This window comes from Megascapheus bottae, chromosome 21 (genome assembly GCF_031878675.1).
Source record: "Megascapheus bottae isolate mThoBot1 chromosome 21, mThoBot2.hap1, whole genome shotgun sequence".
Classification (NCBI taxonomy): Eukaryota; Metazoa; Chordata; class Mammalia; order Rodentia; family Geomyidae; genus Megascapheus; species Megascapheus bottae.
The window spans coordinates 11,335,653-11,360,609 of record NC_143529.1 but is presented as its reverse complement, the minus strand read 5'-3'; the positions used below and the strand labels follow the sequence as shown (position 1 = coordinate 11,360,609).

The window sequence follows — 24,957 nt, the reverse complement described above, 5'->3', positions numbered from 1 at the left end:
CCATTCTTCATATAAGATTCATTTCCCAGCACTTTAGATGGTAAAGTGGCCAAAGTTGTGATCATGACAAGTCATAGAAAACAGTAGAGGGGCATCTTCATATCTTGTTCTTCACATCACCTCTATAAACAGAGATCAGAGTATTATATCCTTTTCCCACTGTAAGGATGCAAATCCAGGGCATAATGTTTAAATTCAATTGACTTCACTTAAATAGGCAGCTTTTTGTAAAGTGATATTGTATGACAGATTATTTTACCTGTCATATTTATCCTTGTGAACATTTTAGGAATGGCTTAAAGATAACTACCCCTGAAGAGCATTTTACTCTCATATCATCAACACCTCAGGAAAAGGTTAGTCCATTATATTTCCTTTCAATCTTTGGACTCTTAGGGTAGTAAAACAAAAGTTGTTTTTATTTACAAAAATGACCTGCAATTGTGGCAGAGATATCTTGGGATGTTGGGCTTTTTGTAGGAATAAAGACATCAACTCAAAAGGAACTGACAAGGCAAAGTTTACTTCTCTATAAAAGTGTGCTATCAGCCCAAATCTGGAAGGCAAGCACACAACTGGCAAGCTGGCTGCTCCCCCTAAGTCACCTTAGTCAGGAGACTCTGTCCTTTTGCTCAGATTGGCCAAACCTAAATTCTCAATCTGCAACAGGATGCGGCTTAATTAACAGGAATAGGATCAACTAAAAGTCCATGAATTTGTGACCGGATTTTAAAATTAAAGTATACCTAGAATAGGATATAATTAAAAAATAACCAACCAGGGCCAAAATTCTCACAGGATTGACAGAAAGAAGTGACATAGTTTGATAGAAAGACAGCTTTTCTCAGTTATTTTAAAAATCTTCATGAAGTGAAGACTCTTTAAAAAAAAAAAAAAAGTGACTTAAAGCCAGTGGCTCATGCCTATAATCCTAGCTACTTAGGAGGTTGAGATCTGAGAATTGAGGTTTGAAGCCAGCCCAGGCAGAAAAGTGCCTGTGAGACTTACCTCCAATTAACCACTCAACAACCGGAAGTGGTGCTTGGCTCAAGTGGTAGGGCACTAGCTTTAAGCACAGAGAGCCCTGGGACAGCATCCAGGCCCTGAGTTCAAGCCCCAAAACTGACCAACCCCAAAAGTGACTTAATTTTAATCATATAGCAATAAACTAATCCAAGAACTGATTATTAGTAACATGTAATATGAAAAGCATTAGCAGACAAAAATTGTTCATTCCAAGTAAAGCTGGCATGAGTTAAAAGCGGTGTTTGATAAATTGTTGCTGTAAGCCTGCTGACATTGTTGTTTTGTTCCTAGACTAAGTGGTTACGGGCTCTAAGTCAAGCTGTGGATCAGGCTTTGAGGGGGACTTCTGACTTTCCACCTTATGGAAGTAGCAGCAATGTTCAGAGGCAGGAGCCACCCATTTCACGCAGTGCCAAATATACTTTCTACAAGGATCCTCGCCTAAAGGATGCCACTTACAATGGGCGCTGGCTCTCAGGAAAGCCTCATGGAAGGTGAAAATCTTTAAGTTTATCCTTGGATAGAAGACAGTACTCACAGAAGAAAACATTGATTATCTGAAACATTCATTCACATGAACTGTTCTTTGCTTATTCCTTACAGAGGGGTTTTGAAGTGGCCTGATGGAAAGATGTATTCTGGCATGTTCAGGAATGGCTTGGAAGATGGGTAAGAACATTGTTTAAAATATGACAAATTCAGGGCTGGGAGTGTAACCTAGTGGTAGAGTGCTCACCTAGCATGAATAGAGCCCTGATTCGATTTCTCAGTACTCCATACATAGAAAAGCTGGTAGTGGTGCTCACGTGAGACAGGTGGCAGAGTGCTAGCCTTGAGCAAAAAGTGTCCAAGGACAGTGTGCAGACACTGAGTTCAAGCCCAGGACTGGCCAAAAAAAAAAAAAAAAAGACAAATTCAATTTTGGTCACAAATTACATTTTTTAATGTTCAGAGATGCTATTCAAATAAGCATTAGACTTTTTGCTTTGTGTTTTAGATACATGTGCTACATATTAGGACCCATAATGCAGATGTATGAGCATGAAGAAAGCTAGGATGTGGAGGGTAGCCTTTGATTAACTTTGAGTGAGCCATAGCCATGCAACTTCAATTTCATAGCTTCCCATCTGTTAAAGGGGATTATGTCTCTAAATTTCTCAGTTATGAAGACTAACCCTTAGAGAACATTTATGAGGAGACTGTTAAACAATAAGGCCTCTTTTACATAAAGAACAGATAGAGAAATTTTCCTTTTAGTAGTTTTAAATATCTAGTTATATTTGTTAAGGGAGAAACCTTTCAAATGTTATATTATGATAATGATACATTGTATAAACTTGTCTGTCATATTTCTTTTTTTTTTTTTTTTTTTTTGCCAGTTTTGGGACTTGAACTCAGGGTCAGGGCACTGTCCTTGGGCTTTCTCAAGGCTAGCACTCTACCACAGCACCACTTCTGACTTTTTCTTTGTATGTGGCTTTCATGCATGCTAGGCAAGCAGTCTACTACTAGGCTATCCTAGGCTATTCTCCCAGCCCTGGGTTTTTTTTTTTTTTTTTTTAGTGGCTCTTGGGGCTTCAACTAGTCCTGGGCACTGTCCTTGAACTCTTCAGCTCAAGGCTACTGCCCTACCCTACAAGCCCCACTCCCCGTTTTCTAGAGGTTAATTGGAGAAAAGAGTCTCAGATCCTTTTGTGCCTGGGCTGGCTTTGAACCTTGATCCTCAGAGCTCAGCCACCTATGTAGCTAGGCTTACAGGTGTGAGCCACCGTGCCCTGATTTTTTTGGCCACTCCAGGGCTTGAGCTCAGGGCCTGAACACTGTCCTTGGACTTTCTCAGGGCTAGAGCTCTACCATTTGATCCTCGGCACCACTTCCAGCTTTTTTTTTTTTTTTTTTAATGTATGTGATACCTGGGCCTTTGAGCATGCTAGGCAAGCACTATACCACTAGGCCAAATTTCCAGCCCCCTGCTATTTTTAACATTGTATATACATGATAATTTTTTTCCCTTTTGGTCATGGGGCTTGAACTCAGGGTTGTGGGTGCTGTTCCTGAGCTTTTTGCTTTTGAGCCACAGTACCACTTCTAGTTTTCTTGGGGTTGTTTGGAGATAAGAGTCTTACAGACTTTTCTGCCCAGGCTGGCTTCAAACTGTAATGCTCATACCTCAGCTTCCTGAGTTGTTAGGATTATAGACATGAACCACTTGGCATCTAACTTACATGATAAATTTCTGGCAGTGAAATATTTTGTCATTGAAAGAAGTAATTTGATTTTTCTACATAAGAAATATGTAAATTGGATGACACATTTGTGTGATAATGTTTTATGATGTCTTTTTTTTTTTTTTGGTCAGTCCTGGTCTTGAACTTAAGGCCTATGCACTATCCTTGAGCACTTTTACTGAGTAACAGAACCTCTGCCAGCTTTTTCTGTGTATGTGGTACCAAGGAATTAAATCCAGGGCTTCATGCATGCTAGGCAAGCACTCTCCAACATGATATCTACATGATAGTCCCTTTATGATGTCTTTTACTGTCTTTAATAAATTAATTTTTAGAATGAAAACAATTTAGACAATCTGCTTTACCCTAATTTATATAGATGAAAAAGCTCTGTACTTGGACTTACCCAAAGTGATGCTGCTAGTGACAGAGACAGGCCATATATAAGTTTTCTGCTTTTCATTCCTCTAAGATTCGCTACACAGCTTAAGTAATAGGTACAGGTTAAACCATGATCCTATTTGCCCCTTTCCTTCTACAAGCAAATGTTTTCTCTGTTCCCTTTGTTGAAATGCTTACTGATATACATGTATAAAAGGCAAAGATGTCATAGTGCATCTTTTGATGTTTTTCATTTTTTCTTGGCAGGTATGGAGAATACAGAATCCCAAACAAAGTTCTAAACAAAGAAGATCGTTATGTGGGCCACTGGAAAGAAGGAAAGATGTGTGGCCAAGGTGTCTATAGGTAGTAACATTAAAAAGGCTATTGGACTGGTGTTGCTTTTGCCATGTAAATCTTAAAGCTTGTGTAACAAAGGTTTTTAAGGAGTAAATTCTCTATGCTCTTTTAATCACTGAGACTGATTAAAGTCTTTCTTTAAAGGGCCATCCCTCATTTCTCACAAGATAATAATTGTAAATTAGTAAATTTGTTCCCTAAGTTTTATGTATTGTTTAAACTATAACAATGTTGTACATGTTGCCTATTAGTGTAATTTCATTACTTAATTCCAAGATAAGCAAAACTTCTCTTTCTTTCCTCTCATTGGTAACTCATTATTTCATTTTCCAATCAAGGGACTAAACATAGAATTTTTCCCTATGTAAATGCAAAATATACCTTCATTATATAGTAACATTTTAAGCTCAATTATGCAAAAATGAGACATTATCATTTGTGAAAAATAATCATGTAAACAAATAATTACCAATGAGAATATCATTGTGGATTTTTTTGACTTTATAATGTTCGTTTGATGGGTCTGTATTGATCCTTTCCACAGTTACGCCTCTGGTGAAGTGTTTGAAGGCTGTTTTCAAGATAACATGCGTCACGGTCATGGTCTCCTCCGAAGTGGGAAATTGACTTCCTCTTCTCCCAGCATGTTCATTGGCCAGTGGGTGATGGATAAGAAAGCAGGATATGGTGTCTTTGATGATATCACTAGGTACTATACTGTTTTTAATCTCAAGTGTAGTATAAGAGGATAAGGTCCTGTACTTCCTTTAAAATAATTTTATGAAGTCTGGGGTTTTGTAGCTTAGACTAACCTATAGTCCAGAGTAGCCTTGAACTTTCCATTCTCCTGCCTCAGTGTCCTGTGTATTAGTGCTGCAAGCATTTACCACCATGCCCAACTAAGAAGCATCTTAACTTAGTAACATTTGAAAAACTTTCCATAAGGAAACAGTTGTCAGGCACCAGGTTTTTTTTTGGGGGGAAGGGGTGGTTTGTCCATGTTTTCATTTTCTTATGAGCCATACAGTAAAAGTTACTTCCTCCACCAATACTGGGGTTTGAACACAGGACCTTATGCTTGCTAGCCAAGTGTTCATACCAGTTGATCTACACCTATAGCACTTTTTGCTGCTCATTACTTCTTTTTAATTTCTTGGTAGTACTAGAATAAATAAACATTGGCCGGACATGTACTGTACCACTTGAGCCATGCTCTTAGCCTGAATTATTTTTCTAAGAGGGTCTCACTCATTACTTTTATGCTCAGACTAGGCTGGTCCCCACTAGTCCTTCTCTATAGTTAGGATGTCCATTTGTCTTCAAGCTGAAATTTTCCCAGTCTCCATCCAAGTAATTATAGTTAAAGTAGGAAGCCACTACTACTTCTTTGGAAACAGCTTTTTTGTTTCACATTTTTGCAGTGCTAGGTAGGTTCTGCCATTTAACTACATCCTCAGCCCCAGTAGATTACTTCTGTACAAAATCAGGATAATTCAGATTATACATTTACCCTAAAGCTTCTCACAAAAAAAAGAGTTTGTTGTCATAAAGAAGTACTACTTCAAAATAAAATCTTTAAAGCAGTCAATGGAAAATAGGAATAAAATAAAGAAAAGAAAAAAAATAAGAGACAGATTTCTTTGGGGGTTAAAGACAGGATGACATCTACAGAAAGGTTTTAGGCTGGATGCCAGTACCGCATGTCTATAATCCTAGCTACTCAGGTGGCTGAGATCTGAGGAACACCAGATCTGAGGATCATGGGTCAAAGCCTGCCCAGTCACTAAAATCCGTGAGACTCATCTCCAGTTAACCACCAAAAAACCAGAAGTGGCACTGTGGCTCAAGTTGTGGAGCACTAGCCTTGAGCTGAAGAGTCCAGGGACAGTGCCCAGACCTCAGAGTTCAAGCCCCACAACCAACAAAAACAACAAAAAGAATAGAAAAAGAAGGAAAGATTTTAGCTTTTCTGCTTAGACATTTCTATCAGGTTAGGGCTTTGTTTTCCAATATACAAATCAGGGATCAAGCCTAGTTACATTCAGTTAAATAAAGCTATCCTTGAGCTTTCTCAAGGCTAGAGCTCTATCACTTGAGCCACAGCACTACTTCAAGCTTATTCTATGTATGTGGTACAGAGAAATTGAAACCCGGTCTTTGTGCATACTAGGGAAGCACTCTACCACTCTTAAGCCAACTCCGGGCCCATGGAAGAATATAATTCTTTACTTCAATATTTGATTTATCATATCTACTTCGGACTTAATTTATACTCTTTCTCCCATGTTGTTAATGTGCAATTTTTAAAAAAATTATTGTTATTGCTAAATTGTATGTTATTTAAGGAACCTAGTAAAATTTCTTTGAATTTGAGTAGTGAAAAAATGAGCCTGTTCTGGCAAACTACTTCTTTGTTTTATAATTTAGGCAATTAAAGCAAAGGAAAATAGTTTAAAAGTATGATTCTACTTATATTTTAGCTTCTTTGACATTTAAAAGAATACATAATTTAAAGTTGTTTAGAAAGTATGTAAACTGTATGTAGATCCATGTCAGGTAGACACTGTCATAAGAACACTGCTTTGAGTAAGGTGTCTCTAGCCATCACATGGTCCCGTGTGTGCCTCTAACCTAGAAGAAATACCTTGGGGGTCTCCTTTGTAAAATCACTTTTCTCCTTTTTGCCATCACCAGTATCTGTTTTCATTCTTCTTTTCTGTTTATTCTTATTCAGGGGAGAAAAGTATATGGGAATGTGGCAAGATGATGTATGCCAGGGGAATGGTGTGGTAGTTACTCAGTTTGGATTGTATTATGAAGGCATCTTCCACCTTAATAAAATGATGGTGAGTGCAACTTTTGTATATAGCTGTTAATTGACTTACAAAAACTCCAAATTTCTATATTTTTAGAGTGATGGTGTGCCAATACTGGGACTTTAGCTCAGGGCATTGTGCTCAGTTGGCTTTTTTTGCTTGTAGCTAGCACTCTCACTTGAGCCACACCTCCACTTCCAACTTTGTGCTTGTTATTTCGAGATAACAAGATTTGTTGCCTTGGATTGGCTTCAAACCATGATGCTCAGATCTCAGCCTCATAAGTATCTGGGACTATAGGGGACAAGCCACGGGGACCAGTGTTTCTCTAACTTTATAATCTTTTTATATTCTACCTTCTTAGGATGGTTTTCTTTGTCTTTTATATTATGGAAGGCTTTGAAGATCTGACTGCAGGAGCACTTTAATTTACTCTGTGTTTTTTTGTATTTTGATTTTGATTTGTTTTGTTTTCTCCCACAGGGAAATGGGGTTTTACTTTCTGAAGATGACACTATCTATGAGGGAGAATTTTCTGATGACTGGACTCTAAATGGAAAGGTGGGAAATGTACTTTTTCTTCTTTTCTCTACTATATTCTTCTGCTAATTTTTCTTGAGTTTAAGAGAAGAACTTATTTACCATAAAGTCACTTTTTTCCATATATTTTTTATTGTAATTAATAGAAGGGTTATATTATATTCGCCAGATAGAAGGTGCATTAATTCACATACATTGATACCCTTTCTCATGTCTTGGTCCCATTTCAAGTCACTGTTTTTAAATGTCCATTTCAATGATTTTTTTTCTGAAAAATATATGAATTTACATGACCCTCAATTTAGAATAAATACATCACTTGAAAAAAATTGTTACTGCTCATTCAGTTCCAGTTTCTTAGCCTGTAAGACTTGCCTTTTCTGAACTTTCTTACAAATGGAAACATGCATATGGCTTCTTCTTCTATTAAAAAAATTTTTTTTACCATGGTATTTTTTTCCCCCAGTCCTAGGGCTTAGACTCAGAGCTAAGCACTGTCCTTGGGTTTTTCTCAAGTCTAGCTCTACCACTCGAGCCACTTCTGGCTGTGTGTGTGTGTGTGTGTGTGTGTGTGTGTGTGTGTGTGTGTGTGTGTGTGTGTGTTACAGAGGAATCAAACCAGGGTCTTCATTGCATGCTAGGCAAGCACTCTACCACTAGGCTACACCTCTGGCCCCTACCATAGTATTTTTGAAATTTTTCTGTATGGTATTTGATTTCCTTTTCTCCTCCTGAATACTATTTTTAAATCACGTTTTATTTATCTCTTCACTAGTTTATGAGCACTGGATTATTCTTTGTTTTTTTCTGTATTAATCGTTGAACTCACCTTTATTTTTGTTATGAAAGTACTCTGCCACTTGCACCGTGTCTCCAGTTCTTTTGCTTTTATAATTCATTTTTCAGATAGTGTCTTGTACTATCTTTGCCCAAGCTGACATTGGGTTTCCAATTCTTTTACCTGTTTCCCTTATAGCTGAAACCATAAACTTGCCACCATACCTGGCTTGTTTTTGCAATGTGGTTCCACTCACTTTTGCCCGTACTGACCTGGAATTGTGATTTCCCTGTCTCTGCCTCCCAGGTAGTAGGTTTAGAGTAGTGTACCACCATGCTTGACCTACCACTGTCTGTTCTGTGTGTATGTGGGGGGGGGGGTGTTCATAGAACTTGAACTTGGCCAGGGTGCTGTCCCTGAGGTCTTCAGCTAAAGACTACCACCCTACCCGCAAGCCAAGCCCCACTAGATGTTAACTAGAGATAAGAGTCTCGGGTTCTTTTGTGCCCAGGCTGGCTTTGAACCTTGATCCTCAGATCTCAACCTCCTGAGTAGCTGGGATTACAGGCATGAGCCACCATACCTGGCTCCACTGTCTTATTTTTAACTCAAGACTATTGTGAACAATGCTGATAAGAGTATTTGACCTACAACTTCATGGATTAATACATGTTTTTTGTTCTTTTTATTAGATAACTAGAAATATATATGCATGGTAAATGTTGTATGACTTATTAAGGAACTTCAACAATGTGTGAGGACTTTAATTTTTTCATTTTGCATATTCATACCCATATGCAAAACAGTTAATTCTTAAGTCATTTATAAAAGTTACCTGGATATTTCGTATTTTCTGCTTTCCTCTCAATGAGTAGAAAGCAACATTCCTATATTTAATTTACCATTTACCAAGTCATTAGTTATATAGAAGATATTTCATTTGCTTAGTCGCACTTTTTTTTTTTTGCCGTCATGGGATTTGAACTCTGGGCCTGGGCATTATCCCTGAGCTTTTCAGCTCAAGGCTACCATCCTACCCCTTGAGCCACATGCCACTTCCAGTTTTCTGGTGGTTAATTGGAGATAAAACTCTCATAGACTTTAGTGTCCGGGCTGACTTTGAACTGAGATCCTCAGATCTCAGCCTCCTGAATAGCTAGGATTACAGGTATGAGCCACCACACCCAGCTATCACACATATTTTTTAGGGAAATGTGTATTCAAATCTTATGGTTGAGTTTATGAGTTCTGTTTTTGGTCATGGGGCTTGAACTAGGCCTGGGCACTTTCCCTGAGCTCTTCAGCTCAAGGCTACCACCCTACCCTTGAGCTAAGCCCCATTTCCCATTTTCTAGCAATTAAATGGAGATAAAAGTCTCAGGTCCTTTTGTGCCCAGGCTGGCTTTGAACCTTGATTCTCAGATCTCAGCCTCCCGAGTAGTTAGGATTACAGGCATGAGCCACCTCGCCTGGATATGAGTTCTTTTTATGTTCTGGATATGATATATCTTTTATCAGACATGTTATTTACACACATCTATCTTTCTTTCATTCATTCATTCATTCATTCATTCATTCTTTTTGCCTGGGCTTGAGCTCAGGGCCTGAGCACTGTCCTTGGACTTTCTCAAGGCTAGAGCTCTAACACTTGAGCCACAGCACCACTTCCAGCTCTTCTATGTACGTGGTACTGAGGAATCGAACCTGGGTCTTTATGCATGCTAGGCAAGCCACTAGGCTAACTCCCAGCCCCGAATGGCCTCTTTTTAGAGCATAAAAGTTAACTTTTTATGAGTTCTGATTTATCATAAGAATTTTTATAAATCAGACTTTGGGGTCCTATTTTTTAGAAAAAATTTTAAGAAATTTCCGAGGTTATTTTTGTTTGTTTCTAACGGCAGAATCTCACTGTATAGACTTAGACTGAGCTGGAATCACAGTATAGTTCAAATTGCCATTGAACTCATGAGCCTTTTGCTTCAGCTTTCTGTGTATTAAAATTATAGATGTGCACCCATTGCTGAGGGTTTTTTTTTATTATTGTTGTTTATATAATGGACTGGGGAGGTAGCTCAGTGGTGGCATGGACTGTGGGCCTGGGAGCTGTCCCTGAGCTCTTCACTCAAGGCTACTGCCCTATCACTTGTGCCATAGCCCCACTTCTGATTTTCAAATGGTTAATTGGAGATAAGAGTCTCATGGCCCAGGCTGGTTTTGAACCTCAATCCTCAGATCTCAGCCTCCGGAGTAGCTAGGATTACAGATGTGGGCCACCACACCTGGCCCGGTTTTCTAATTCTTTTGTGACTTTGCTTTGCTTTTATCTGTGGATTTTTTATTTATTTATTTTGCCAGTCCTGGGCTTTGAGCTCAAGGCCTGAGCACTGTCATTGGACTTTCTGAAGGATAGAGCTCTACCACTTGAGCCACAGCACCACTTCCAGCTTTTTTCTATGTATGTGGTACCAAGGAATTGAACCTGGATCGTCGTGCATGCTAGGCAAGCACTCTACCACTAGGCCAAACTCCCAGCCCCAGTCTGTGGATTATTTTTATACACTATTTCTGGTTCTGTAGGTACTTGTGATAACCTGCATATGAGGAAAAGTTCAAAGTCTTAAGTATAGTTTGTTTTTTCCAGTTTATGCTTATATTTTGTTTCATGTTTTTGTTGTTTATCAAAGAGTTGATTGTTGTTTATCAAAGAGTTGAGATTGGTAAAGAGCAAATTAAAAAGAGAAAATGTTAAAATTTTTATTGTTTCTTTTCCCCATAGTTTTTAAAATTGAAAATAATTCCTCTAATTCTAATATTTTTTTCCTCTTACTTCACCTAGGGCACACTGACTATGCCAAATGGAGATTACATCGAAGGCTATTTTAATGGAGAATGGGGATCTGGGATAAAAATCACTGGAACTTACTTCAAACCTAGTCTATATGAGACTGATAAAGACAGACCCAAAGTTTTGTGAGTAATTAGTCTGACTTAATTATTGAATTTTTAAGTAGTCTTGTTTTCATCAAACATTAATATTTTAAAAGCAGAATCAGGTTTTAAAAAACAAAAAGTCTATAATTTTTCCCTGAGTTGTTAACCAACATAAGTGTAGATACCTAAGTCTTGATTGAAATACAAGCTTTGTTAGGTAAATGTTTAAAAGTTATAGGTGTTTTGCTGAAGGTGGAGATTTGCTTAAGTGGGAGATTTGAGGTCAAATCTCAGTAGTACAATAAAGAAGGTTACAAGTGTGAGAGCAGTCCTGCTGTTAGTAGAACAGTTGTCCAAAGTGATGCAAGAGGATGCTGGGAACTGAACTCAAGACCTATACCTTATAAGCAAGTGCTCTACCACTCAAGTTATGCCTCTAGTCCTGAAAGGGTGCTTTTTTTTTTTTTTTGGTCTGTCATGGAACTTGAACTCTGGGCCTGGGCGTTGTCCCTGAGTTCTCCAGCTCAAGGCTACTGCCTTACCCCTTGAGCTATAGCACCACTTCCAGTTTTCTGGGGTTAACTGGAGATAAGAGTCTCTAGTACTTTCATGTCTGGGCTGGCTTTGAACCACAATCCTCAAATTTCAGCCTCCTGAGTAGCAAGGATTACAGGTGTGAGCCACAGTGCCCAAGGGTGTTCTTAAATGGAATCCCTATACCACTTGAATTTCCATTTAAAAGACACACACACACACACACACACACACACACACACACACACACACACACACACACACACCCCCCCCCCCAAGTGGAATAGTATATTCTGCATACATGGAAAAAAAGAACAAAGTCTATATTACAAATCAAAAAAGGAAAGAAAACTCACCACCCTAACCTAAGCCATTGCTGGTTTCAGTAAAGCTAATCTTAGATTCTCAGAGTTGACAGAGGATTCCACACAGTATGAAATGAAGGGTTTTTTCAGAAGAAAAGCACAGAATTGCAACTTAGACTCATAGTCTGGATTACTTTTTCTCCCAGTTCCCTGTCCGAGGCCCCACCACTCCAGCCCACCAAGCCACCATGGGACTAGGGTAAGATTAGGCCAAAGCCCCATGGCTGAAAACGCTCTCCCAGAATGAGAGGCTGTGCCTCTGGGCAGGCATCAATGGGCCTTTTCAGGCCCCAGTATTCGGCATTCCTGTGTCCCTTTCTAGTCACCAGCCCATTACTGCCCTACTACAGTCTGAACTGCCATGCGAGTGAATGCAGTTCACTTGGGTACTGCCATGTTGGCAAGGACTATTCTTGTGCAGTGTTAGCTGTTTTTATAGCACCTCAGATTCTTGTTGTAGTAGATTTATGTATTTTTTTTCTAACTTTTTAAAACTCCATATGTAGTTAATGCATTTCCGAATTCATTCTAATAGGAATCAGGTTGGTAAAATTAAGTCTGTGGAGATACAGAAAACAGGTATCAGTTCTGATACTTAATAAACTCTTAATAAGATAAAAAACCTAATTTTTTTTTTTGACAGTACTAGGGATTGACCTCATGGCCTTGCTTATGCTACACCATCACTCTGTCACTGAGCTATATCCTAACTTCTTTTCCAGTTTTTCATTCAGAACTTTTAAAATAGAGATGCTGCCATTTTGGCAGTATGGGTCCAAATTATTCTCAGTTGTATATTGGAAAGCTTCTGTTGTGTCCAGAGGAGGGGTCCCCCCAAAGAAGACCACCAGGATAGAGGCATCCGAAATGCAAAAGCAAGGTTTATTGCGCGATACAAGCCAGGCAGGGAACTCGTCCACAGGCACTCGGCAGTGAGGCTGGGAGGAGTTGTTGATCAGGGTTTACACAGTCCTTTTAAAGGCAGAAATCGCACCCATCAGGTGATCGAGTGAGATAAGATAGGAATTAGGGAGCTTCCCCGGCTGCTGGAAACTGACAAAAGTTCTCACGCCAGCTGGGTCCCATTCAACAGTCTGAAAGTAGTTTTATGGTTTGGGAAACAAATGCTTCTAATACACAAAATAGGTTAGTTCCTGGAGCTTATGGACACCTGTGCGAACAATGGCTGACTAGGGTTCAGAAGTTCCTGTTTGTGCAGCCTCTGGGTTTACTGAAGGGGTTGGGTCTGGGGGTCTCTACACTTCTACAATTTGGAAAGATTTTGCATGAAAGAAGTGATTAATATGAGGTTGATGTGGCTTTATTAGCAGAAAGCTAGGAAACTTGGCAGTGCCACCAGATGAAAAGTGGAGAGCAGTGTTTGATGAGTGTTGGCATCAGCTGGGCTGTGAAAGCCCAGGCCAAGGGGAAGTTTGGAAAGCATGGGATAATATTGCTGTGGCTTTGACCATCAATCGGCGCCAACACAAAGACAGGTAAGTGAATGCCTACCTAGCATGTGGTAGAGCATGTTAAGCAGATGAAAGTAAAAGCTAGTAAGAAGTCAAGGTTCACTATATTTAAACTCCATAGAATATAATTTAAAAATTAATGATGTACTTCTCATTAGTAAATTGGATTAAAGCACTCATCCTTTATCTTCTCTTAAGCTCCATTATGAAACTGGGACAGAATATATGGACAGCTGTTTGAGAACTCTGTAAAGCAGGTATCAGCAAATGATTGAAGAAGTATACCTAAAATCAAAGTACCAGCAAATCAGTTAGTTAAATGGGTTTTACTTCAGTATTCCTCAGGCTGAACTCAGAGCAATCTGAAAGTAAGCACTGTGGTGCAGTCAGTCAGAGATCCAGAGGAAAAAACCCTCTAACTCTAGTTCAGTGAGAGACAAGGACTTCTGAATGGAGACTACTTACTGCCCTATCCTATCTAGGGCATGTGTAGCTGAATGGTAATGGCAGTGGATAGAGCGACTGTGAATAGAAAGTTTGCAGGAGCCACAGCTTCAAAGGAGTAGAACCTTTCCCGTTGGTGAATTTTCAGGTTTAATAGGCAAGATCAAACCCTATTTACTTTCATGCCTCTCTGTTTATCATCCCACCTTTGGGCTCTGTGTCTGGCCTGTTCACAGAAATGGGCATTTTCTGACTGTGGTACCTAAAAGGAAAGTTCTGAGAACCTAAAAATACAAGGGAAGTAATGAAGAGACAAGAGAAGTACAACCTCAGGAAGCTGTCTGTGAACTCCTGTGTCTCCTGTTGGAGTATTCTTATGAGCTCCCTGCTTCTTTCACCTATTTTCATTTCTTCCTTTGCCCTTTGACTTCTTTTTCTTTTCCTTTAGCTTCTCATTTTCCTTATTATCATGATAACAGTCTTATCATCAATTTCCTCTTAAAGCTAAGGTCTTTTATTTCTTAACAGCATGATTTAGCTTGGAGCACAATTTTCATTCATTACAATAGGTGTAATGTTAAATCCTGCTTTGGGTAGTATTGTGTCAGTGATTTATGGCAATTCACCTACCCTTTATGAACTCATTTGGCCTGTGCTGGCTGTTCCCCCTGAGTTGATGGTATGTTTCCTGTGCATATTTCCAATTACCTTGTTTTTTTTTTATGTGAAATATACAATGGGCTTTCCTTTTTCCTTTGTGTAGCCCAGAAATATTAAGTCGTTCACAGACTCAGACACTAGAGAGCTTGGAATTTATTCCACAACATGTTGGTGCCTTCTCTGTGGAGAAATATGAGGACATCAAGAAATATTTAATAAAGGTAGAGTCAAATTACATTGGCTTTGTGAATTGATGATGTTTAATAGGTCATTCTAATGTTAACCCAATCCTGGTTTTACCTTCTTAGTATTTATTTTGCTAATTCATTTGACTGTTAAGATCATATTTTGGGCTGGGAGTGTGGCCTAGTGGTAGAGTGCTTGCCTGGCATGCATGAAGCCTTCAGTTTGATTTCTCAGTACCACATAAACAGTAAAAGCTGGAAGTGGTGCTGTGGCTCAAGTGGCAGAGCACTAGCCTTAAGCAGAAGTGCTCAAGGACAACACCCAGGCCCTGAGTTTAAGCCTCAGGACTGGAAAAAAAATCATATTTCTACATGATTATTATCTCTTTATTAAGACAAAACTTCAAAACTTTTTTTTTTTAAGATACAGACTTTTGGGGGCCAGGAGTTTGGCCTAGTGGTAGAGTGCTTGCCTAGCATGCACGAAGACCCAGGTTCAATTCCTCAGTACCATATATGTAGACAAAAAGCTGCAAGTGGTGCTGAGGCTCAAGTGGTAGAGCTCTAGCCTTGAGAAACTCCAAGGACAGTGCTCAGGCCCTGAGCTCAAGCCCAGGGCGGGGGGTGGGGGGGAAGATTTTTAAAGTTTTCTTAGATGCTCAAGGGCATTCTTAAGGATTAAATTCAAAGTTTAAAATAAGTATTTTTAAAAAAATTTGAAGGCCACTGGTGGCTCACGCCTATAATCCTAGTATAATCCTAGCTACCCAGGAGGCGGAGATCAGAGTCTGAGGCTCTTGATTCAAACCCAGCCTAGGCATGGAAGTACCTGAGACTCTTATCAATCACTAACCATCAGAAAACTGGAAGTGGCACTGTGCCTTAACATGGTAGAGCACTAGCTTTAAGCTGAAGAGCTCAGGGACAGCGCCCAGGCCCAGAGTTCAAGTCCTACAACCAACAAAAAAAATTTTTTTTGAAGGTAAAATTAGCAAAGTAGAGGTTGTATGAGCAAAACATGCTGCCTGAAATGCTACCTTTGCTTCTTTCTCAACCTCCTTAGATCTGCAGAATTTAAATTGTGACATACATTGTTTTCTCGTCTATCCAAAACTAGTTATGAATATGAATGTTTGGTTTGGGGGTGAGTACAAGTCTGAAGGTAGAGGTGAATAGAAAGGGTGTGAAAGGTGAATATGACTGAAGTACTTTATACACATGTATGAGAACAGAACAATGAAACTTGATTGTTTTAAGAAGGGGAGAAGAAGATGGAGAATGATAAAAGGAGAATTTGTTTGTTTTGGTATGTTATATGCATGGATGAAACTACCATAGTGAAACCCTTATGAACTAATATAAGCTAATAATTATGGGAAAAATAACAACAGGCAGCATTTATATTTTTCCAAGGTAATGGTTTACAAGGTTTTTGTTTTGTTTTATTTGGATCCAGATGCTGGGCTGGCCTGGATACTCACTTGCCTGCACTACCTCATGTGCAACGAGGCTTGGCTAATTTTTGTGAAGTTTAAAATTCATTAGATTAGCTGGGCACTTAATACTCTGAAGGCTGATATTTAGATTTCACATGAATAAGATCATGTACATTTGTCTTACTGTACTTGACTTTCTGTGCCATTCATATTACTGCAAGTGACAGGATTTAGTCTTTTTTTAATAGCCAGGTAGTTTTCATTGTGGGAAAACGAGTGGTACTGTTCTATGGAACAAAAGGGGATTGTAGCTAGTTTAGCAGTATGGTATCATTTAATTCAGAATATCTAGAAGAAAGGATTTGAATGTGTTCATCACAAAGATCTGATAAATTTTGAGGTGATGGATAACCTAAATATTCTGAGTTTCTAGAAACATAATATCTAAGTATACCAAAACACTATATAATTCCTAATAAAGATGTGCAATTATTATCTATCAGTTAGAGTTAGGAGGAAAAAAAGCCCTGTGTAATTTCAGTATATTCAATATTTGGAATTAACTGCTGACATTTTAAAAGTTGTTTATCATCTTGTGAGATTGTGTGTCACTGATGAATTGTTTCTACATTACTTCATTTGGACTGATTTTTCTTGATTCTCTTTCTACTCAGGCCTGCGACACTCCACTACATCCACTGGGCAGACTTGTGGAGACCCTAGTTGCAGTGTATAGAATGACATACGTAGGTGTAGGAGCCAACCGCCGACTGCTGCAGGAGGCAGTAAAGGAGATCAAGTCATACCTTAAGCGACTTTTCCAGTTAGTGAGGTAAGAGATTTTTTTCACTGAACTCTGAAAGCTATGGAATAGTTTACATTAATCCTTTGTCATCAGCACCTTAAATCGAGGCATTGAAACTTTGAATCCATGTGTTTCCTTTATCACAGAAATTATTCAAGAATGGTTTTATATACCATAGGTTCTTAAATAGATTAATTGGTGAAAGTGCTTTTAATTTATGTTTGTGTAATGAATGCATATAAGATAAATCTTAGCCATAGCTATTTGCTTTCTTTAAGTTTTACTGAAGTTTGTTCTTTTGATTCTAATTTGGTATGAAAGATACTTTTTATTTGTATGTAATTTGGGGGGAGCAAAATCATATCCCTAAATCTTAGACACAGGGTCAATAAAGTTTAGTGTGAAGCTCTGTTCCTGAGAATTTATCCTGTCCCTCACAACAGCATGATATACATTTATTTATCAACAAATATCCATGGAGTGCTTCTATCTCTTAACATCAGTGACCAAAGGGGGTAAAATTGTTTTAGTGGCACTTATATTCTAGTGGAAAGAAAGAGTAAGAAATAAAACATACATTATGTCAGTATGATTGTACTTCAGTAGGAAGGAACCAAGGGTGGGTCTACTATTTCATATATCAAGGAAGCTGACTATTAGGGCGATATGAAAACAATGGCTGAACAAGCCATTAAGCATCTTGGACATGGTAGTTCCAGTCAGCTTGTTAGATGCAAGATTTCTTACTGTTTTTAAACTGACAAATAAAACACTGCATTGAATTAAATAAATAAAAATTCATGAATTTAACAAATTTCATTATACTGTTCTCAAAATTGATAAATGCATTGCAAGTATTTCAGGTGGTCTGTGTGTGTGTGTGTGTGTGTGTGTGTGTGTGTGTGTGTGTGTGTGTGTTTCATTGGGCTTGAACTCTGGGCCTGTTCTTGAGTTCTTCAGCTCAAGGGTACAGCCCTACCCCTGGGCCTGGGTGTTGTCCGTGAGCTCTTCAGCTCAAGGCTACTACCCTACCCATCGAGCCACAGCCCCATTTCCCATTTCCTAGTGATTAATTGGAGATAAAAATCTGTGTTATTTAGTTCCTGGGCTAGCTTTGAACCACAATCCTCAGATCTCAGCCTCTGGACTAACTAGGATTATAGGCGTGAGCCACCGCACCTGGTGACACCTGGCGTATTTCAGGTTTTGAAGACAATCTGCCCTCCGAAACTCATACTGTGTATAGAGTGTTGCAGCTCCAACAATTAGGTAGATGTGTATGATGAAGATACATTTCTTGGTTCTTTTTTTTTCCTTAGCTTTTCCAACTATAAAATTAGAACAGAGGAAGGGGCCAGATATAAATCTAAAGAAATAGATAAGAATACAAACCACCTTAGAAAGGTCAAGGTTTAAATGTGTAAATGGTAGTCTCAAATGAAAGGATCTCCAGGATATGGAAACAAGAGCTTTATGTTGTGTGATTGTTGTACTTTATGAACTATGTTATTTCTCTTTTTTTTTGCCCTTTGGTTAATCTCATATTGTTACTGTATCTGACTTTGTTACCTGGTATATTGTATATACATTTATTTGTTTATTTGAAATAGAAGAGGGAAGGGGGAAAACAAGTTGATTAGGAGGGGGTATGGGAACTAAATGGGGACAAAACATGAGAAGGGGTATCAATGGGTGAGAAGTAATTCACCTACGTGGCGAATGTAACTGTAACCCCTCTACTCTATACATTACCCTGACAATAAAAAATACAAATAGAAAAATATGGTAGTCTCCCAGCCTACCAGATTCAGAGATAAAATCTAAGGTAAAACTCAAGGCTATAGAAAAATAAAATAAAATAAAATAAATCCTTCAATAAATTTGTCCTTTGATCACTTCAGCTTTCATTTTTTAATTTATTTTGAGATTTCTATAATCAGTGTCTCTTTTCTTAATATTGAGCATTTAGTTTCCACTTGTATTTGCTTATATCCTAAGAAAAATGGTTTCTGCTTTGAGTTAGTGGACTTCAGATAAGATACATATTTTTAGGTAGATTAGAATTCTTCATTTCTTAGTAGCAAGGCAGGAAAAAAGCCACAGCGTATCAGATTTTAAGCAAGAGGTGCTAAAATACTTGCTTATTAAGTTTGCTTTCATAGGCTCCGAGATAGATTACATACTAGAAATATATTTTTACTCTTTTCAGCCACTCTGAAAATGTAATTGTATAGCTGTATTTGTCTTAGGTTCTTATTTCCTGAACTTCCTGAAGAGGGCAGCACAATTCCTCTCTCTACTCCTCTGCCAACTGAAAGGAAATCGTTTTGCACTGGGAAGTCAGATTCCAGATCTGAATCTCCAGAGCCAGGGTAAGCAGCGTTAAGTAAGATGATGCAGAAATGGGCTAGGGGCTAGATGATCTTATCCAAAGAGGCCCACTTTAAGTTGCTTTCTCATTTCTATAATAATATGGTCAGATTAGATGTTCTCTAAGTTCTCCAAGGTGTCTTGTTTTCTCCAGGAAAGAGCAGCCACTGTCAGGGCACAAATATTGCTGAGCAGCTTCATGCCAACATAGAAAGAGCCTCAGAGAAAAAGCAGCTTTAAGGTACAAACAAAAGCCAGGCACCAGTGACTCAGGCCTGTAATCCTACTTTCTTAAGAGGCTGAGACCTAAAGAATAGAGGTTCTAAACTAGCCAAAGCAGAATAAATAGTCTGCAAGACTCTGCCTCTAGTTAAACAACCCAGCAAAACAGCTGGGTTGGCGGCTTGGATCAAGTGGTTGAGCTCCAAAGAAAACCAAGTGAGTCAAGCAGTAGTGCTGGCAAAGAAAAAAGGTAACCAAGTCTTTCGGTTTGATTTCTAGCTATGGAATAGAATTTGCAGATGGTCCAAGACAAAGCAATAGATAAGTTTCCTGTGTTAACAGTACAGTCTGCAACCATAGCAACTTGGGTAATAGAGATCAGCTGGATCACAATTGGAGGCAATCTTATATAAGCCAAGAAGAGCACCCAGGGTAAAAATTTGAGACCCAATCTGAAAATCAGCTAAGAGAAGTGATATAATAAGCAAGCAAAAAGTTGAGTTCAAATCCGAAGTATTTGACATGTTGTATCTGCACTTTTTTTTTTTTTTTTTTGCCAGTTGTGGGGCCTGAACTCAGGGCCTGAGCACTGTCCTTAGGCTTTCTCAAGGCTAGAACTCTGCCACTTGAGTCTCAGCACCACTTCCAGCCTTTTCTATGTATGTGGTATCGGGGAATTGAACCTGGGTCTTTGTGCATGCTAGGCAAGCACTCTACCACTAGGCCAAATTCCTGGCTGCACTTTGGAATTTCAGATTAAGAAGCTCTATTTTATTCTAGATTCAGTTTTAATAAAAATACTTCTATCCTCTTCCACTCTAAAATTTTGTAGTTACGTAGTAACAAGTTCTGGATTACTGCTTCCTGTGCTACTACCTCGGCTCTACCCACCATTGTTCATGCTCTATGCCTTGGATAATGATCGTGAGGAAGACATTTACTGGGAATGTGTTCTGCGATTAAATAAGCAGACAGATATTGCTCTATTGGGCTTTCTTGGAGTTCAGAGGTAAGTACAGAAGTTAAGACTGCAACCAAAAGCCTTTAATTTAAAATCAGTGGCCAGGCACAGTTGAGTCACACCTGTAATCCTAGCTTCGGAGGAGGCAGAGGTTCAAAGCTAGCCTGAGTAGATAGTTTTGAGAGACATTTATTTCTGGTTAACTAGCAAAAAGCCAGAAATAGAGGTACAGCTTAAGTGGTAGAATATCAACCTTGAATAGAAAAAGCTAAACAAAAGAATGAGGCCCTAAAATGAAGTCTCACTACTGGCACAAAAAATAAACGGAACAGAAAAATCTCAGCATTATAAAGTACTAATATTTTATAAAGTATTGATACTTTGATATGTATACGGTTTATAATTTACTTGTTTATTTATATAGATTTACTATGCCTGTTGTTTCAAAACAGTGATACTGTCATTTCTGAGAATATTTGGAGAGGAGTTTGAAAATGCTTGTTCTTTTGAATATTTTTATTATGCTGTCATTTATAAAAGTTCAGTGATGGCAGTTGTCAGCGGCTCACCTGTAATCCTAGTTACTCAGGAGGCTGAGATCTAAGGATTGTGGTTCGAAGCCAACCTGGGCAGAAAAGTCCCCGTGAGACTATTATCTCCAGTTAACCACTCCAAAACTGGAAGTGGTGCTGTGACTTACCTGGTGGGGCTCTAGCTTTGAGCACCAAGAGGCTCAAGGATGGCACTCAGGCTCTGAGTTCCAGACTCACAGCTAACAAAATAAAAAGTTAAATGGCTTGTTTTGCTTAGTATTTTGCAACCATTTAAATCAAAATGCTTATATATACCTTTCTTATAAAAATTAATTATATTAAACTTTGCTACTGTGCTTTCTTTCTCTTCCTTACCAATTGATTTCAGAATTTAGAGGTGCTCCTTCTGTCCTAAGGCATTATTTCTTGCTCCAGGGGTATACTTATTTTTTTCTAAAGAGTGTAGTGAAAAAGCTGATCCCCTATAACTTATGTGTTTGTACACTCAAAAAAAAGTGCATAAGTCTTGGTTGAGAAGTAGGTTTTTTGTCAGTGGAGTAACTTAATAGCAAAAATGAGATAAAGCTGAATTAAAGGATTTGGTCAGTATTACTAGTATTTGTCACATATCTCTTTCTGAGATATTATACTTTTAAACCACTATTCATGATGAGAACAGAGAAGCCAATTTAGCTTTCAACTTTTGTTTTGTTTTGTTTTTGTTTTTTGCCAGTCCTGGGACTGGAACTCAGGCCTGGGCACTGTCCTTGGATACTTTTACTCAAGGCTAGCACTCAGCCATTTGAGCCATAGCCCCACTTTCTGGCTTTTTCTGTGTATGTGGTACCGAGGAATCAAACTTAGGTCTTCCTGTATGCTAGGCAAACACTTTACCATGAGGCTATACTCCTGGCCTAGCTTTCAACTTTTTTTTTTTTTTTGCCAATCCTTGGCTTGTGCTCAGGACCCGAACACTGTCCTTGGAGTTTCTCAAGGCTAGAGTTCTACCACTGGAGCCTCAGCACCACTTCCAGCTTTTTTTCTAGGTATGTGGTACCAAGGAATCAAACCTGGATCTTCGTGCATGCTAGGCAAGCACTCTACCACTAGGCCAAACTCCCGGCCCAACTTTCAACTTTTTAATGAGTATATGTTTACAACAGTAACAACTTACATTAACCATTTACGGATTTTATTATAGGAAATTTTGGCCAGTGACCTTGTCAATCCTTGGAGAGATTAAAAAGGTATAGTAGATTTTAATTTTCTTAAGTATGCTCTTTTTCCTTTGCTATGAAGTAATCAAGATAGAAAAAAAAAATCCTTACACATTTTGTCTGCATCCCTTGCTCTAGTGTCCTGAGTGGAAAGTCTGAAAGAAAAATACATGAAGCATTTTCATGACAATAGTCAGGGAACACTGTGTTTTAAACTGAGGGTAGGACTTTCACATTGAAGATGGGTATAGTAGAATGAGCCTGTACTCTGTCTTAAGACATAGGAGTAGAAGAATTTTAAGTCTAGCCAGAACTATGACAGAATCCAGTTTGAGAATTGCAGATGGACACATCATCTGGGAACATTAGAGAAGGTCACATAGGTCAGCAGCAAGATAGAAACTTACATATTGTCTGGATAGATGCTCTGGAATAGAAAATTATTAACAGGGAAAGAAATAATTTTACTTTGATAGGACAGTACCCAGACAGTTAACAGACAGTACTCATCAATTAACCACTGGGGAGCTGCACTCAGCAACTGATATTTCTTTTATTTCTTTTTATTGTTGCAAAAGGTATCTCCCCTTTTAGACCTTTATTAATTCTTTTTTTTTTTTTGGTAGGTTTTGCCAACTACAAAAGATGCTTGTTTTGCTTCAGCAGTGGAATGTCTGCAGCAGATCAGGTAATGTCTGAGTAGTTGAAAACTCACAAACTCCACCCCCTTAAACTTATAGATTCTTAATATAAACACTTATCACTTGGAGGCCTTTTCCCCTGAGATCATCCCTTTCAATGACTCAGTGGGCCTCATGTACAGTCTGAGGCATGTGAGTCGCAGGAGGAAGTATTGTGAAAAGCTTAATAAGGCCAACCTTGAGTAAGAAATTTATGGACTCTTTTTGTGTGATTTTATTTTTCACAACAGCACAACTTTTACCCCATCAGACAAGCTTAAAGTCATCCAGCAAACTTTTGAAGAGATCTCTCAGAATGTCCTGGCATCACTCCAGGAAGACTTCTTATGGTCCATGGATGACCTTTTCCCCGTTTTCTTATATGTGGTGCTACGGGCCAGGTATCCAACGTTTTCTGACTTCTAATACTGAGTCTTTAGTATAATGAGTCTGCTGTTGTGGTTTCCTGAGGTAATGATGGGAGTGGCAACTCCTGAGTGTTAACTCACTCTACTATGGCATTATCTTCTTATTTCACTTTTCTTTTTCCTCCCATCAGTTGGTTCAAAAAGATGAAGAACTTGTAAATGGAAGTGTCTTAGCGTATTTTTCTCTTTGTGGCAGGATTAGGAATTTAGGCTCTGAGGTGCATCTCATTGAAGACCTGATGGACCCCTATCTTCAGCATGGGGAGCAAGGTATAATGTTTACTACCTTGAAGGTTAGTGTCATTATTTAATAACTTTTATCTTATAAGCTGTCTTTCACTTACTATATTGTAAGTCTTTCACTAATCACTTTCTTCTTTTTATGCCAATCTTGGGAATTGAAATCTGCACCTGGGTCCTGTCCCTGAGTGTTTTTGCTCAAGGATCACACTACCACTTGAGCCAGAGCTCTACTTCCCACTTTTTTGGTAGTTCAATGGAGATAAGAATCTAACAGATTTTCTTTCCTGAGCTGACTCCAAACTGAGATAATCAAATTTGTAAGTAGCTAGAATTACAGGTGTGAGCCATCGGCACCTAGACATTTTATCTTTATAGGAAAATTGAATGTAAACATTAGCTGCTGATATTTAAAAGTATGATAATATATTACATTGGGTAAGCTAGTTATTCTTTAAAATATGAAAGCAAATTATTTACCACTTAATGTCTCTGTAAATTGATTATTCAAATTGTTGAGAATACTTATATTCATAACTCTAGAAAAGAAACAGAAAGGGGTTGGAGGCATGGCTCAGTTGGTAAAGCACTAACCAGTGAGTGAAAGCATCAGATATTGAGTTCGAGTTCTAGTCTCTGACCTAAAAAAAGGAAAGAATTATAAAAACAAAAAGTATCCAACAGAACTTTTTTGTGAAATTAAAGAAACAAAGGATAGTGTGTAAATAATGAATTCGAATAGGATCTCACTGTGTAGCTTGGGCTGCCCTAGAACTCTGAGCCTTCCTGCCTCAGCCTCCAGAATGCTGCGATTATAACATGGACCATCACACCCAGCTGCATTTGTATCCAATATCCAATATGTTGCCATAAGATTCTCTATTCTAGATGTGCTGTAGGGATTATTAGAAGTGTTTCAATTTCCCCACCTTGATTTTTTTTCTTGGAATTTAGTAGACTCATTCTAAGGTTTATTGGAAGAATAGCAAATAGGAAAAAAAATTTAAAAATAAAAAAAGGAAGAGTAGACCAACTCCGCAGTTAGTAAAACATTATAAAATTAAATAATTAATATGAAATAGTGTGTTATTGACAGTTGAATAGACAATACCTAAGTAGAATAATCAGTATACAAGAACAGTGATGTTCTAAGAACTTCACATTAAAATTTTTTTTAAGGCCAGGAGTGTGGCCTAGTGGTAGAGTACTTGCCTAGCATGCACAAAGCCCTGGGTTTGATTCCATGGTACTACATACACAGAAAAAGCCAGGAGTGGTGTTGTGACTCAAGTATAGAGCGCTAGCCTTGACCAAAAACAAGCTCTGAGTTCAAGCCCCAGGACTG

At 38.5% G+C, this 24,957-nt stretch overlaps 1 protein-coding gene across 1 annotated transcript in view; it reads left to right on the top strand.

Moving 5' to 3' along the window:
• The window catches only part of Als2 (alsin Rho guanine nucleotide exchange factor ALS2), an 80,232-nt gene that overhangs the window by 53,390 nt on the left and 1,885 nt on the right, over nucleotides 1-24,957 (top strand). The window contains exons 17-33 of the mRNA XM_090354610.1: nucleotides 290-356; nucleotides 1,318-1,520; nucleotides 1,630-1,695; nucleotides 3,903-4,001; nucleotides 4,540-4,704; nucleotides 6,730-6,841; nucleotides 7,295-7,372; nucleotides 10,966-11,099; nucleotides 13,291-13,455; nucleotides 14,639-14,756; nucleotides 16,831-16,988; nucleotides 19,211-19,333; nucleotides 20,386-20,562; nucleotides 22,249-22,294; nucleotides 22,891-22,952; nucleotides 23,196-23,345; nucleotides 23,569-23,665. Coding sequence (XP_090210736.1) covers nucleotides 290-356; nucleotides 1,318-1,520; nucleotides 1,630-1,695; nucleotides 3,903-4,001; nucleotides 4,540-4,704; nucleotides 6,730-6,841; nucleotides 7,295-7,372; nucleotides 10,966-11,099; nucleotides 13,291-13,455; nucleotides 14,639-14,756; nucleotides 16,831-16,988; nucleotides 19,211-19,333; nucleotides 20,386-20,562; nucleotides 22,249-22,294; nucleotides 22,891-22,952; nucleotides 23,196-23,345; nucleotides 23,569-23,665 — 2,020 coding nt within the window. The remainder of the gene's footprint in view (nucleotides 1-289; nucleotides 357-1,317; nucleotides 1,521-1,629; nucleotides 1,696-3,902; nucleotides 4,002-4,539; nucleotides 4,705-6,729; nucleotides 6,842-7,294; nucleotides 7,373-10,965; nucleotides 11,100-13,290; nucleotides 13,456-14,638; nucleotides 14,757-16,830; nucleotides 16,989-19,210; nucleotides 19,334-20,385; nucleotides 20,563-22,248; nucleotides 22,295-22,890; nucleotides 22,953-23,195; nucleotides 23,346-23,568; nucleotides 23,666-24,957) is intronic.